Genomic DNA, 14,739 nt, shown 5'->3' on the forward strand with positions numbered 1-14,739 from the left:
AGATAGATCTTTGATCTCTTATCTTCCTGCACACCTGGTGACATTGCGAACCCCAACAGAGGGGAGGCTAAGGCAAGAAAGACACAACGGTGCCACCCTGGTTCTTGCTTTCCTTGAGCAGCACGGTTGGACTCGTCACATATTTCCAGTCAGAATTAGAGCATGCATCATTTGTCTGTAATCCACTGCCAAAGAAATGTATATTATTATATATTAATATTGGTTCTTAAAGAGCTGGCCTAATGGAGCTTGTCTCTACTGCCAGCTACTCAGTCAGTGAAGGACACCAAACCTGTTGTTTTAAAGAAGCAGGGTGTTAGGGCTATTAAGGCCATGTCAGCATTGAACTGGCAGAGCAGTGCTAACAGGACCTGTAGGGGTCACCCTGAAAGAGAAGGGCAGGTGTGATGCCCATGCCTGCTTGTCCTTCGGTGTAAAGACTGAACATGGAGGGATGAAATTAATCCAAGGAGAAAGCGTGTCTGATTTGACGCACACACTCGCTTTATGGTCCTAGGCTTCTCACATGGCTGCTGTGCGAAATGTGGAGTCAAAGGAGTAGTTTGATGTCCAGGGCTCCTGGCTTGCCTTCACCTCTCTGTGTGGGCCTGGGCAACTCATTTGTCTCCATCTATCTAGTCTAGCCGAGAAGGAAGGGCTCCTTGGAAAAGATCCTGATGCTGGGAAGGATGGAAGGCAAAAGGGGAAGGGGACAGCAGCGGTTGAGGTGGCTGGATGGGGTCACTGGAGAGGTGGGTGTGGGGTTGGGTGTACTCTGGGGGATGGTGGAGGACAAGAGAACCTGCAGGAATGTTGTCCATGGGGTCACGAAGAGTCGGGCATGACTTTGCGACTGAACAACAACAACAATGCATCTAGTCTAACACCCTCTTTCTCCACATTAGCCCGACAGCTCCAGGAAGTCTGCAACCGAGCATGAGGGCAACAGTTCTTAGGGTCCACCACTATTTAGCTGCTATCCATTGACAGAGCATCATCCATGAACCTGCCTAATCTGCTTAAAAAGCCACTAGCTGGTGCTATTCCTGCTACCTCTGTGTTGAAGCGTGCCCCATTCTGTTCTGTGAGGGTTATCCTGGGCAAGCATGCGTCCCTGGTGGGGAGCTTGTGGGGAGCTTGGGGCCCATCACCCAGGTAGTGCTGGCTCCGAGGCTTTGAGGGCCTTGGGCAAGGCACCTCCAAGGGCCTCCACCTCCCCACCATGGTCCTCAGCTGCTCTTGCTCCTCCTTCACTTGCCCACCACTGCTGCCCCTTGGTTGCTGGACAAGCAGAGAGCCTAGTGCTGGCAGGCAGGCAGGCAGGCAGGCAGGCAGGCAGGCAGGCAGGCAGGGGCACCTCACCACCACCACCACCACTTTTCTCCTGGGCCAGACCAAGAAGCAAGTGAACAAGCAGACTGCAAGGATGAAGAAGAGGCCCTTGCCCATGGGCAGCACTTTGGCAGATGCCCAGCCATGCTGTGGGGAGCCAGGTTTCCCCTTATTCATTTCCGGTTTCCAAAACAGCAGACAAACTCTCTGCAGAACAGCGATTTGGTGTCAAGGCACAACTAACAAGCTACAGCAACTGAAAGACTCGTCTCTGTGCGTGAACTGAGTGGTTGAACCCAAACTAGAAACTACAGAAAACCCTCCTTTTCAGTAACACTGGGGTCCACCCCTTTGGACAGGTCCCTCTGTCTGGTCTCCAAGACCTACTCAGGCCCTCGAACTGGGTAGCTCTTCCACCCCAGCACCACATCCTGGGGTGAGGGACCAGGCAGGACATGGGCTTATCCCCTGCCCCTCCTCTGCCCGCTCCTTCTCTTCCCAGTTCTGCTGGTTCCCATGGTCTGTCTGAGAATCTGCAGGTGGCAGCCTTGCAACAGCCTCACCCTCCTCTGCCCCCTGGATTCCCACACCCCCATCTCCCAGCCTTCTGCAGAAGAGTTGATGCAACCCTGACCTTGAGAAGCATGCCAAGATTAGCTGTCTAGTCTGCCCCCTGCACATGCCTGCCCCTGACATCAGCCATTGGCCATGCTGACTGGGCCGCCAGGGCTTGGACTCCAGCACCAGGTGGGGGCTGTAGCTCCTCCCCAGTAGGATTGCAGCTTGCTGAATTCCTTTACAAACCTCCTAGGAATAAGCCCCATTAAACTCTGTGGAGTTCACTTTTGGCCTAAACATACAAGATTGTGCTGTATGCGACCACTGTTATATTTGAAAAGTTACAAGTTAATTATGTGAAATACTTTCTTTCATTTTTCCCTAAACCACTACCAGTCCGTTTCTTTGCATGATCCCTACCTCCACCCCAGCAAGTTTCAGTACAATGAAAGAGGGAGAAAATTCTCTATCTGTGACCTTTCCATCCGAGAGAGTTCAGAGGGCAGAACAGAACCATGCAGTGTAAAAGTGCCCAGTCTGCAGGTGTCTGTTCCTCTTCAATAATATTTGTGGGGTTTGGCCCCGTGGGTCAAAGGAATGGGCGAGAGCTTAACGTTCCAGCAGGTGATGTTGGCCATGAAATTGTAAAGGCCAATTTTGAAGTGACCGTGTCCAGAGCCCATAAAAACCCTCATGTAGCCAGCTATGAATAAAAGCCTAAAGAACTCTTCGTTCTTTTTTTGCATTGCTTAGGGGGCATTCAACATTTGAACCCACTAGATTTTGTTTTTTTAAATGTCCACTGACTTTTACAGAAAACACATAGTAAGTATTAAACAAAGCCCTGCTATTCCTTGTGTTGTAGCCCGTAGCCTGCACTCTGTTCCCAGTAATGCGGAGTGACTTTTAAAAACTTTTTGTAAAGGTCATGCTGTTTATGCTGAACAATATATGGCACAATTCCTCCTGTAAATTAAAAACTTAGTTTACTACCAGTAGTTCTGCTCTGCTTCTGAGGTCACCAAGATTTCAAGCCATAAGAACTTTTCCTCATGTGTAAGTGGCTGTGGAAAGCCGTTTAATGCAGGGTGCAGATGTGCCTACTGCAGCGTTTACCACCACAAGCCTCCCTAAGCTTCAGCCACATGATAAATCCAGCATTGCCACATGCTGGCACCTAACAAGGAATGATTACCAGCCAGATTATAGCAGACATCCAAAATACAATGCAGGGCAATACTTTTATGGCACGGAATAGTGCACGAACCTTTAAAGTCTCTGGAATTGTTCATCAAGCTAGACATTAGGTAAAGCGTGAATGAGAAGGGAAAAGTATGGCTGCTGTTGGTGTTTTAAGTTGAAGTTAAGGAGATGGCAGGACATTAGAGTAGGGTCAGCTGGGTTTGCAGGGGTTTCAGGTAGTACCTGGGATTGCCCAGGAGACGGCAGGGATAAAGAGACATGGGATAGAGTGGCAAGAGAGTAACTGTTTGCATCAGTATGGAAAGCAGCAGCTGGCTAGCCCCAGAGAGCGTGGGAATGAAGCACCGTGCAGTCGGAGGGCCATTTTGTACAGTCTGAGCATTGAAGGCGGGGAGGGGGGACCATGCCTTAATTCGCATGTGAAGGATGGTGACGTGTGAGATCTGCAGTGTGGTTACTTAATATTTCCCATGTCGGTTCCGCTAACCCTGTCCACATGATTGCTTTCAGCAAACGTTCCAGAGAGAGCATATTGCATACCGCTGTGTGGTAGAGCATGAAGCAGATGAGAGTCGTATTGTTTCAAGGCACTCTCTGGAACATTTGCAAGCTCATAGCCACACTGGGCCATTGTTCAGCTTTCAAAAATGCACTGGAAACCTCTAAGTAAGGGCCAGAGCATCTCCATCTGTGAAGCCTCCTCCAGGAAGAAGGGTTGGCCTCTGAGTCTGCCACCTTAGAGACATAGCTGCTGTTATCTCCCTACCCCTGCTTTAAATGCACTGACACAATAAACAAGTACAAAGTTTAAAAGAATGTCTATATGGACTTATGGACTGAATTTGCCACCTTATTTTTCTACAGCTTAACAGGTAGTGTTAGATTTTCACAAATCTTCATGCTCCTTTGACTTCAGGAGAACATAACTGTGTCTGTCCTTGGGCACCGCTCAAATAGGATGCAGTAATCCAGGGCTTCAGCTTCAACTTCCAAAGGGCAACTGGAGTTGGCTGATGGAACTTATTCTTGGGTACTTGGTTTCAGCAACTCACTAATAAGCAATCTGGATTACAAGTTTGGGAATTTGAGAAACTGGTGTTGGCACCTCCACAAAATGGTTCCCGTGAAGGATGTAGCTAGACACATAGCGGCTGGTTAGTCAAATACTAAAATGAATTTTAAGTTGTAAGGAGAGGCTGAAGTAGTTGTAAATAACCTTTCTAAAAAAATAAACTATAAAACAGAGGAAAAGCCTTTGTTTCTCAAAGAAGTTCTATCAGAAAATAGCGCATTTACTTTCTTGATCACCACACATTAACAGATATTGACTCATCTTTCTCCATCCCTAGGTTAATATGCCCATTACATTTTAAAGTTGAGGAAACTCTATGAATAAATGATAATTATTTAGATTATGTTGGTTGCTTTACATTTTCAATAGGTTGAGATTTAACAGTTTCTATCCAATCTTAGTCCAACTTAGTCTCATTCATTTTAATGAAACTACTCAAAGCAGGGTGGATTTGAATTAAATTGATTGAAATCCATATTTACATTATTAGTCAATTTAATTATGCTATTTTAATCACCAAAATGTGCACTCTTCCTTGCTATAACCCTAATACATATTTTAAACAATTTGGTTACTAAAGGTACTGGAAGGTGAAGATTCTCTTACCTTACTCTGTCAGAACAATCAAAACCAACTCAAATACTGCAACCATTTCACTAAACTATTTAATTATTTCTTTTTATACGTATTTTTATGATTGCACTGTGAGCCGCCCAGAGAGCCTCTGGCTATGAGGTGGCATACAAATGCAATAAATAAATAATAAATAAAAACAACATACTGTGGATATTGGTTTATTCAGCAGTAAAGATATAATACTTAACAAGTTTATTAAGGGGTGGATTTAAAAAAATAATTAAACATTAAGTGTTGGCCCATATATTTTAATATCAAGTTTATTTTAAAATTATTTTAATTTTAAAATCCCTAAAATTAAAATCTGTGTGAGCCAGGTCAACATGAAAACATTTAGGCTTATTCAGCCAATTCAATAGTCTTTATCTTCTTTTTCCCAACTATTCATAATTTGGAAAAAAAGCAGACAAGCTTTCCTGCTTTCCCAGATCTTCACATTAATTAATTTAGAATGAATTAATCCCAAGGAAGAAAACACTCTTCCTATGCCAGCAGAAGAAAGTACTGATTTTAAAAGTTTGATTATCACTTCAACAGTGATAATAAAGTGTAAGCTGTCTGAATCCAAGTGACTTCTGCCAGTTCACTAGCATAACTTTCTTAAAACTTTCTTAAACATATACTTCTTGAATGCTTTATCCTACAGTTTCAAAGTTAAGGGTGATCCAATCAAGAAATGTACAGCTAACAACACAGTAGACATTCTGAAAAAATGATTTATGGATGCACGTATCAAAGCTGAGAGATGGTGTGATGGTTAGTGTTGGACTGGGGGCCTGGGAGATCTAGTTCCTGCCCAGCAATGTATGGTTTCTCCAATGAAATCCTTGAAGCTGCTGTTTGCCGTAAGAAAATATCATCTGGTCACATTCCCTGCCAGTTTATCAATTGATCATTCCAAAGTGGTAAAAGATTAACAGTTAAGCAGCATGTTTTTTTTAACATTATCTTGGAAATGCATTTTTATTTTTCAAAAAAACTGTAGCACTTTTTTAAGGTAGAGAATTTCTTCATATGAAAAAGAATGAACAAATATTAACCAGTATCAGAACGTTAAATTCTAATGGATAACATACATTAATAACTCAATATTTCCTACCTAATTTGAGTCTCAAAGACTGATGTATAATTACACTTCACATTGTCTCTGAGTGTGCTATTAGTCCTGTATTAATTTGATACAATAGTCAACAATAGTCAAATTTCTTTTCAAACACGACGACAGTCTACCAAAGAACACAGGGAGACTGATGATGGAGCAGTTTTCCAATAGGGTGCAGCACCCCTGCCTATTCCATTGCATCCACACCAGCTTGGTTCTGCTAGTGAAACCTGCCACTTGTGTGACCGATATTTAGTGTTTCCAGCAAGAACCGAAACCAAGCAGAAACATTTCTGGGATGGGGCAGGTCAGCAGGGTTTGCATAAGGGAGTTTTACTGGCCTGTCCCAATACAGAAACAAGTATGTCCATTAGTTTCAGAGCTTCCTATAGGAAGTGTTAAATCTCCATCATGCAAATAATGTCCCTTGCTCATGCAATGCAATTAGCAGGAGTGACCACCTGCACACCAATCCTATTATATACAGCCTGTGTGAACATGAAAGGTGTTACTCTGAGTAGCTAGAGTGACTCCCTGGTCTTCTGGGACCCACTATTTTGAATGGTAATGCTAGAACAATTATTTATTCCACCCAATAACTTCATACATCAGTGCCCTCAGCTGCCTGGCTTCATAAGTAACAGTGTTCTTCCCACTATGCAGCTTCTCTTCTTCAAGAGGTTGTTCGATAACTGCTGGAATGTTTCGGCCATACAGTTCACAGTGCTCAAGAAACTGGATGCACTCTTGAATGACACTGTCACGCACCATAATCACATGCTTACACATATTTTCCAACAGTGACAAGAAACATCTTTTGGCATAATACCAAGTGTCTGTACCCAGCTTTTTGTTGTAAGGCTCTAAACTCTTAATCACCCTTGAGATGCCAAAATCAAAGTTCCCCTTGGCACAATAAAGAGTCCCAATAACCAGGTTCACAATGCAGAGGTGATAGATCTTTTTATCAGGCTCGTGATAAGAAAGCTGTTCTTCTTCCTTTTCAATCTTCCTCATCAGCTCCTCTGCTTCTTCATTTTGGCTAGTCATGATATAGGAAACACATAAGTTGGCCAGCACAATGGCACTGACCTGCAAGATGTTATCATAGTGTTTTTTTACAATAGGTTCATAGAAACCAATAGCCTCTTTGTATTTGTTCTCTTGCATGAATAGTACATGAGCTACATTAAGTTTCCACACTTCATGATCCTTGCAGAAGTCCACTGACTTGTGGAACATCTTTTCCAGCATGGGGTAGTTCTCCATGTCCCAATAAATCTTTGCCTGAGCCATGAAGACAGGGACATATTTCTCGAGTGTCTCATCATACTCATTAACTGCTTTCCTTAAAGCTTCATCATCTCGATTTTTCCTAGATTCCTGCACCTCTTTGGTCAGCTTTCTCAGTTGCTCAGTTAGGGCTCCCGCCAACTCATCAAGCTTATGGAATGCTTCATCAGGGGCTGTTTGGCAGGTGATCATGGCATCTAAGAAGTTGTACAAATATGGCGTCAGAAGCTTATAGGTCAAGTGGGCATTCTCAGCCAGCACATCTGCAGCCAGGTCATAGTATTGGTACTTGCAGTAGAGAAGCAGCAGGTTCCCAAATGTCTCTGGTGGGCAGGGGTTCTGCTGCAGGAGGAACTGCAGCTTCTCAAAGCCTTCAGTGGGTCGCCGATCCATGTTCATCAGGGCCTGGTTGTGCAAGGTGACTGGGTCCAGCTCCTCCTCAGCCCGGGGTGGCATATCGGTGAGTGCCTCTTGACATGCCTGCATGTTGCAGAGCTGATACTCAATGGCAGCCTTGAGATTAAAGGCCTCCACCAAAGCTGTGCGGTGCAGGAGCAAAGTGTTGCCAACACTGCGGACATCCAGGCCCTCTGTGTTGGTGCCCACGCTCAGCTCGGGGTGCTGCTGCATGCCCCGCTCAATGATATCTGCAATGTGCTTGAGGGCAGGGGCATACTGCTTGGCAGCATAACAGCATAGCGCCATGTTGTAGGACAGCTCGGGGCAGTAGCCCAGCACCTGCATGGCAGAAGCAAACTTAGTACAAGCCTCCTCATGTTGTCCTTCACGGTAGAGCAGGCAACCCATATTCACCTCAGCATCTGGCAGCTCCGAGGGGTCTTCAGCCACCCCAGAGCTCCCTTCCGTGGCGGCTGCCAACTGTAGCTCCACCAAGGCCTTGGCACTGGAGAGGTCGCTCTGGGCATACTGGATGGCTGCCTGGAGCCGCAACGCTCGGCTCTGGAAGGTCGGGACGTCGAGCAGCGGGATGGTGGCGCGGAGGGCGTCGGAGTAGAGCCCGGCCTTGTAGAGCGCCTGCGCATGGTACAGCCGGTACTCGTGGAGCTCCGGGTGCAGCGTCCCCAGCTGCTCGTAGCACTCGGCCGCCGCCGCGAAGTCCTGCAGCTGATAGTAGCAATAGCCGAGCAAGGACAGGCCTGCCCGGGAACGGCAACTCCTCTGCAGCTCGCTGCTTAGGATCCCCACCGCTTCCGCGAACCTCCCGTCCCGGATCAGCCCGTAAATAGCCGCGGTGAACTCCCCATCAGCTATGGGAGTAACGCCTGACGCCATTCTGGATAGGCCTTGGGCCTCAACACAGAAAGCGTTGCCTAGGCAATGCCTCCCGCCGGAAGCGGAACAAGCTGGCGCTGGTTTCTATGGCAACGGCGCTCTGAGGCATCAGGGCCGCTTCACACTTTTGGCCACCTTTCCACGTACCTACGCGCCCGGCGGAAAGTAGCACTTTTGCTCTTCTGACTTTCCACTTTGCTACGACGCTGCAGAGAGCTCCTCAAGCTCGGAAGAAGGCGCCTTGTTAGCTTGCAAAGCGCGTGCGAGCGACGGGCGGCAGCGTGAACCCGGGCACACAACGGATGCGCTCTGCTGAAGCCGCCGCCACCGCGAAGCATTCTGGGACACGTAGTTCCTTTCTGGAGTGGTTCGGCGCGAGGCCCGGAGCGCGTTTCTGGCTCACGTGAGGTGGGGGCTCTAGAGCGTTCGAAGGAGACGGAGCAGCTCCTTGCGCTTTATTCTCTTGTGATCCGCGTTGCTTCTTGGCGTTTAAGGTTGCGAACTGGGCAGGCGGAGCAGCTGTGCCCACTGTTGTCATAAGACTGACAGGGCGGCCAAAGATGAAGGAGGACGGGGGGGTGGGTCTGTGTCTGGAATCGCTGGGTACAGGCGAGGATTTGGCAGGCTCAGCCGAAGGAGCTAAAATACAAAGTAATACAGCCTTGGGGAGGCCCGTGCTCTACAGTGGAACCCCTGCCTTGCATGGAGAAAGTCCCGGGTTCTCCAGGTACCCAGCATCTTCAGGTGCCTCCAGGAAAGAATTCTTCCACAACCCATCTGCTGACAGCCAGTGTTAACACTGTTGGGCTGGGTCGACCAAGGGTCTGACTCCTTTAAATTTCTAACCTTCCTCTGCATGGTGCCCCCCAGATGTTCTGGACTACAACCCCCATCAGCACCAGGCAGCATAACCAGTTATTAGGGATGATGGATGTTGTCATCCGAAACATTTGAAGAGCATCAGGTTGAGGAAGGGTGGTCTATTACTTCTCCATGCTGAAGTGGAAATCTTTGTGTATAGAGGTTTCTGAAATTACGGATTTTAATCTTAACATTTCAAAAACTTACATTGCAAGGGGAGACAATTCTATTCAGTGGCATTAAAAAAACAGCTGACTGAGAAAGAGTGGCTTATGCCCTATACAAAGCGAATACTGAAAAGTTCTCAGCCTTACCCATTTGCCAAAATCTGAGTGTTATTTTGTCACTGTAACTCAAAAGAGTGTTATTTTATAGTGTAAAGTTCCAATTTTGAGGATCATTGTGCTATCTTTTTCAGATCATTGACAGAACCATGTCAATGAAAAGTGTGAAATTTTCATGTGTTGAATTCTGGGCCATCATTAAGTTTCTGTTCCTGCAGAAGGAAACTCCAAAGGGAATCCTTGAGTATATGATGCCAACATTGAGTGACAAGTGCTCATCATACCCAACTGTGAAAAAGTGGTGTGCCGATTTTCATTGTGGATATTCTGAGACTTAGGATGTAGCAAGAACTGGGAGGCCTTCAACATTGTCAGCTCCTGAAATTGTTGATCATGTTCAAGATCTGTAGTCTGTTGTTGATAACCCTTGGATTGGCAGGGTGGGTTAAACGATAATGCACAGTGAGAGCTATGTGTTCTCTTCCGCCCAAGTTCTTGAAAGGCTTTTATCCATGTACTCATAATGTTTTCATATTTCATGTTGAAATGAGGTTTCTGGCCATCCTGTATCATGAGGTCTGTATCTGGATCCTATATTTCAGGTATAAGATTCTGCAGCCAGTAGCTGTTTACAAACATCTCTAATAAAGTGTTTACAAATATTTACCTTAATTATTTTAATTGGTAAAATACATCATAGTCACTGTTTTATACAACTAACCAAAGAGTGTTCCTTATTTAAAGAATCCTTTAAAATGCTAGGTGGTATACACAAAGACCATTGCCTGCATCTGGTCACATTTGTTGAGATTCTGATTGAACAAAAACAGTTCTACATGGAACATAAATTAGGTTGCAAAGAGTAAAATCTAGTAGAATTGCCACTTCACTCACACCAGTCATTGAACTGATTTCAGATCTGTTGTGCTCCATTCACTTGCATGAGACATGTTATGTTCTCTATAGCTATAACAAACACCCCAAATCAAACTGTAAGCCAGAAGGTGAAAGCTATTTAAGGACTGTATCAAATGTTAGTCTAAGTTAAAAAAATAATGGGACTTAAGTAGGATTAACACTGGATCCAGCTAACTGGTATGCAGGGGTGAGAAAAGTTGGGGTAACTAACATTTCCTATTATGTTACAATGTAGTAACGCTACAGAGACGCAATTTTGCTTTGTATCTGGTTGCATATGCAGTGGAGGGTAGTGTGTGGTAGGTGTACAAAAAAGGGAAGTATGGATGCTTGGGGCAAGGAGTTAGAAGCACAAGTAGAGAAAGTTGTTGAGAAAGTTGGGATTGCAAAACCTCCTATCTTCTCCAAAGGCTGATCCAGCGAAGGTTTGCAAGCTTGTTATATTATCCCTACAGCAGCACTCCGTTGGCAAGAATGTGCCCTTTGAGGCAGCGATGGGCAGAAAGTGGATCAAGACCTGTTGGCAGATCTCGGGTGTTTAACAGTAGCTGTAACAAAATGAGCCTGCCCTAAATGGTCCTGTCAAAATGAAGGTGTGTGGAAGGGCCTTGTGCCGCATTCAGTCCGAGTACCTGAACCAAAGTCCTGGACTCAGAATTCTTTCATTCTCAATGTACGTTGTCTTTTGTATCAGGCTCCAGTTGGTGAATCTCAGGGTTGTAGTAAACAACAACCACCACCACCCAAATCTGACCCCATGGATTTCTGTTCCTCCTGCCTTAAGGCATTCATGAAAGGTCTGTGCAGCAGGCCTTGGGACAGGTTTATGGATACACTCTATTAAAATGCAGGCAGGGCATGCAAGAGCTAAGAGCTTATTTGAGCATAAACCCCTAATGCTTCCCAATCATCTTTGTTTTGCTTCATGGAACATTACCCTTCTCAGCCCGATGGACCTCCGTCTTCTCGATGAAGTCACTAAAGTATTAATATGCACTCCTTACACTCTGTGTTACATTTAGTGTGCTGTTTATATCTGTGATAGACTGTGGATATAGCTAGATGGTTAGATTCCATGCTTCCTTCAATGCTTTGCTTTCAAATGTTACTAATTATTCAAAAACAGACTTTATTTTTTCTACTATGAATAAAACTTAAAAACATTTTCTCAGTCTGTGGGTGGCTAAAGAAAAGATTTGGAAAATGTCACAATGCCTTTAAACATTATTTTGGTGTTTGAAAAATACAGAAGAATTACAGTTGTACGTGCACTTAGGTGTGTGTGTATGGGGTGGGGATATCACTAGTAAGGGTGCAGTCCTGTTTATCTTTAGGCAGAATGTTGATAATGTCTTGCTGATGAATGCTGAGAATTTTAGGGATTTTTTCCTATAACTTTTTTTTTTGCATAGGATTGCACCCTAAATAGCTCTATATAGCAGCCTTTCTCTACCAAAATGTCCTGCAGATGTTGTGGACTCGCAGTATTCCTACCCATTGGCCATGCTGCCTGGGACTGATGGGAACTGTATTTCAAACTATCTAGAGGGCACAAGCTTGGGAAGGCTGATATATGGGGTTGAGCTGCATGCCATGTAAGACTTAATGTTAAGGCTCATGAGGAACGTGAACTGCTTGTGATTGCAAATGGCAATGCTTTAGTTTATCACAAACTTTGAGACTGAAAAATCAAGTCTGTCTCCATGCAGTATGCATCTAGATCTGCGGGGTGAAGAAAGCATTCTGCACAGCCACATCGTGGGGCATTTCCAAGGGAAACACAAAGCACAATCCAGAATGGGTATTTATTTATTAATTAGATTTGTTTAAAAGCAGCCCATTAGCATCCTGCTCTCTGGGCAGCCATCACACTCTCTGGGCATCGCCATTTCCTCTTGTTTCTAAGCCATTCACTTACATAGGACCTTAGGGAACAGGGGGATCGGCAACCCTGTTAGGTTTTTAAAACGACAAAGCATGGGCTGCATGGCTGAGCAGCTGCCTGGTCCAGACAGGGAGAATTACGCCCTGCCAGCTCGATGCTTCCCCTTCTATCATTTTGCAGCACAGAGGCTGTTTCCCATCAGACACAGAGATCCATCAGAAAGGCAAAACATGTATTCAGGCATGTGGTAATGGCCACTGAGGTAGCTACACACGCATACATATTTAGTAGTTGTTTTCAGGGAGATTTCAATTTTACTGTGAGCTCATGTTTAAATCGACCCCAAAGTATCACTTCTTGACAAGAAGCCACGAATCACGCACATTGGATGAGTGACTTTTTTCCTGCCAGGAACCTGCTGAAAGATTTGGGCTGGACACACAGCCCCTCCAGGCGGGGCGTTTCCAGGTGCTGCAGGCATTTTGGGACACTTTGCTCTGCCGACGCGATGATTTTAGCCCCCCCGCAGTCATCCCATGTCATCCTGTGCTCCCCTCCCCCAGAGGTTGTGGCAGGTGAGCACCCGCTAGGGCTGGAGCCCCATATATCCGGGGCGCCATCAGCCGCATCACCCCACTGTCCTCGGGCACTTGCTGACGGTCTCTGTCGCATCGACTCCCCTCGCAGCATCTGTTCTTTCGCTCATGTCTGGTTCATCTCCTGCTGCCCCCTAAATCTGCCTACCTGTGGGGTTTCTTCCTGAAATAAAATGCATCCCTCTCCCCTCGCCCTTGTTTTGCAAATGGTGTGTCTTCGAGAGACAAGGTTCTGGAGAGACGCAGACACGCAAGCGAGACATTCATTCGCAGACTTTGCAGCGTGTGCAGTAAGCATGTGCAAGTTTGCAGCCTTTCTTTCGGTCATGTGGTCTTGCGCCTTGGATTGTCTTGCCTGCCTCCCTCCACTTCTTCCGTATTTTCTCAGTCTGAGGGAAAACCATCAGGTTTTGATGGAATATGAGCTACAGAAAATCGGGGCATGGCTGCTTGCTTCCAAGGTGCTCGTGGGGTTTTGGGGGGGGGGGGCTGGGCGGGGGGGGGGGTTTGTGGCTTTTTCGGGGGGGGGGGGGCGTTTTCAGGCTGGCCAGACCGCTGCTTTTTTCTCTTGCTCGAGAAGATCATTGCGCCTCTTACTGCTGTATTTTCCCTTCTCAGCGCACAATGGACTCCTGGTTTGGCAATAAAACAACAGATGCGGGTGTGCCAGTTAGCCATATTTGCACCCACTGGGATTCCCTCCCACACACGTTTGTTTCTTCTTTTGAATAGCACAGTTCTGGAAGTCCAGAGGTCTATTGCAGCTCTTTTATTGCCATGTAAATGCACGTGGAGCTGATCTGGACCATAGCATTCTGGGAGGAAAGGGTTAACTCTAGCCTCCTTTCGGTTTTCCTCCATTTTCTCAAATGCATAATTAAGGATCTTCTAATAACCATGAAATTCTCTTGAATGCAATTGATTTATATTTCCACGGTCAGGCTTTCACAACGCATAAACTTCCTAATTCATTTTCGGAGCGGGTAAGGTTTGAATAAGACCAGCTCTGTTCTTTGTTGGCTTCTGATGATAATCTGGCAGTCCCCCTCTTGCTCCCTTTCTTTCTCCCTTGGGAGACACGTGAACTAGTGAAGTCTGGCGCCAGACTCAGCTGGTGAAGCTCACTTTGACCCAGGCCCTCCCAGTCAGCTTCCTTCACAGAACTGTAGTAAAGGATAAATACGTTTCTGAGAATCTTCCTGTATTCTGCCTTGATCTCCCTGGAGAACTGGCAGGTTACAACTGTGACTTATAAATAAAATACTAGTTGATCAATTCTAGGATATTGATGTCCGTAGATTCAGAACAATCTGCACAGGTTTCCGAGAAGTCTCAGTAGGACATACTCCCTGCTAAGTGGGTGTAAGATTTCAGCCTAAATGCTGAATGTTTTCCCAAATTGTTACATAACACAAAATACATAGGAATTCTTTCATTATGGGACAAATCCCTGATATATGGCAGTGTTACTTATGGTTGGAGCGCTTCCACTTATTCCATTGCACCAGCTGAACTTGCTGCTTACATAAAAGGGAGTGAGCACTTCCTAAAGGAACCCTGCAGATGACGGGAAACACCCCTTTTGGGATCAGGCCAGGTTAGCAGAGTTCCCTTCGGCGGCTTTTGCTGCCCGTCCTGCCTGGACCCAAGCATTTCTGTTCCCTTTGAAGGGAAGAAGGGAAGTTAGCCCTATGAAGAGGGCTAAC

The 14,739-nt window shown here is 45.8% G+C and overlaps 1 protein-coding gene and 1 long non-coding RNA gene across 2 annotated transcripts; one reads left to right on the plus strand and one right to left on the minus strand.

Moving 5' to 3' along the window:
* Positions 1 to 5,364: 5,364 nt before the first annotated feature.
* On the minus strand, positions 5,365 to 8,489 carry TTC30B (tetratricopeptide repeat domain 30B). Its single transcript, XM_044427053.1, has one exon. The coding sequence runs from the start codon at positions 8,487 to 8,489 to the stop codon at positions 6,483 to 6,485; it is 2,007 nt and encodes a 668-aa protein (XP_044282988.1). The 3' UTR covers positions 5,365 to 6,482.
* Positions 8,490 to 8,864: 375 nt separating this feature from the next.
* On the plus strand, positions 8,865 to 10,296 carry LOC123021886. Its single transcript, XR_006414418.1, has 2 exons — positions 8,865 to 8,897; positions 9,769 to 10,296. It is a non-coding gene; the product is annotated as an uncharacterized LOC123021886 (long non-coding RNA).
* Positions 10,297 to 14,739: the final 4,443 nt, after the last annotated feature.

Source organism: Varanus komodoensis, unplaced genomic scaffold (genome assembly GCF_004798865.1).
Source record: "Varanus komodoensis strain SLA01 unplaced genomic scaffold, ASM479886v1 scaffold18_1, whole genome shotgun sequence".
In the NCBI taxonomy this organism is placed as follows: Eukaryota; Metazoa; Chordata; class Lepidosauria; order Squamata; family Varanidae; genus Varanus; species Varanus komodoensis.

Excerpts from the sequence above, each read along its gene's own strand:
- TTC30B (XM_044427053.1), bottom strand. The coding sequence starts at position 8,489 with ATGGCGTCAGGCGTTACTCCCATAGCTGATGGGGAGTTCACCGCGGCT.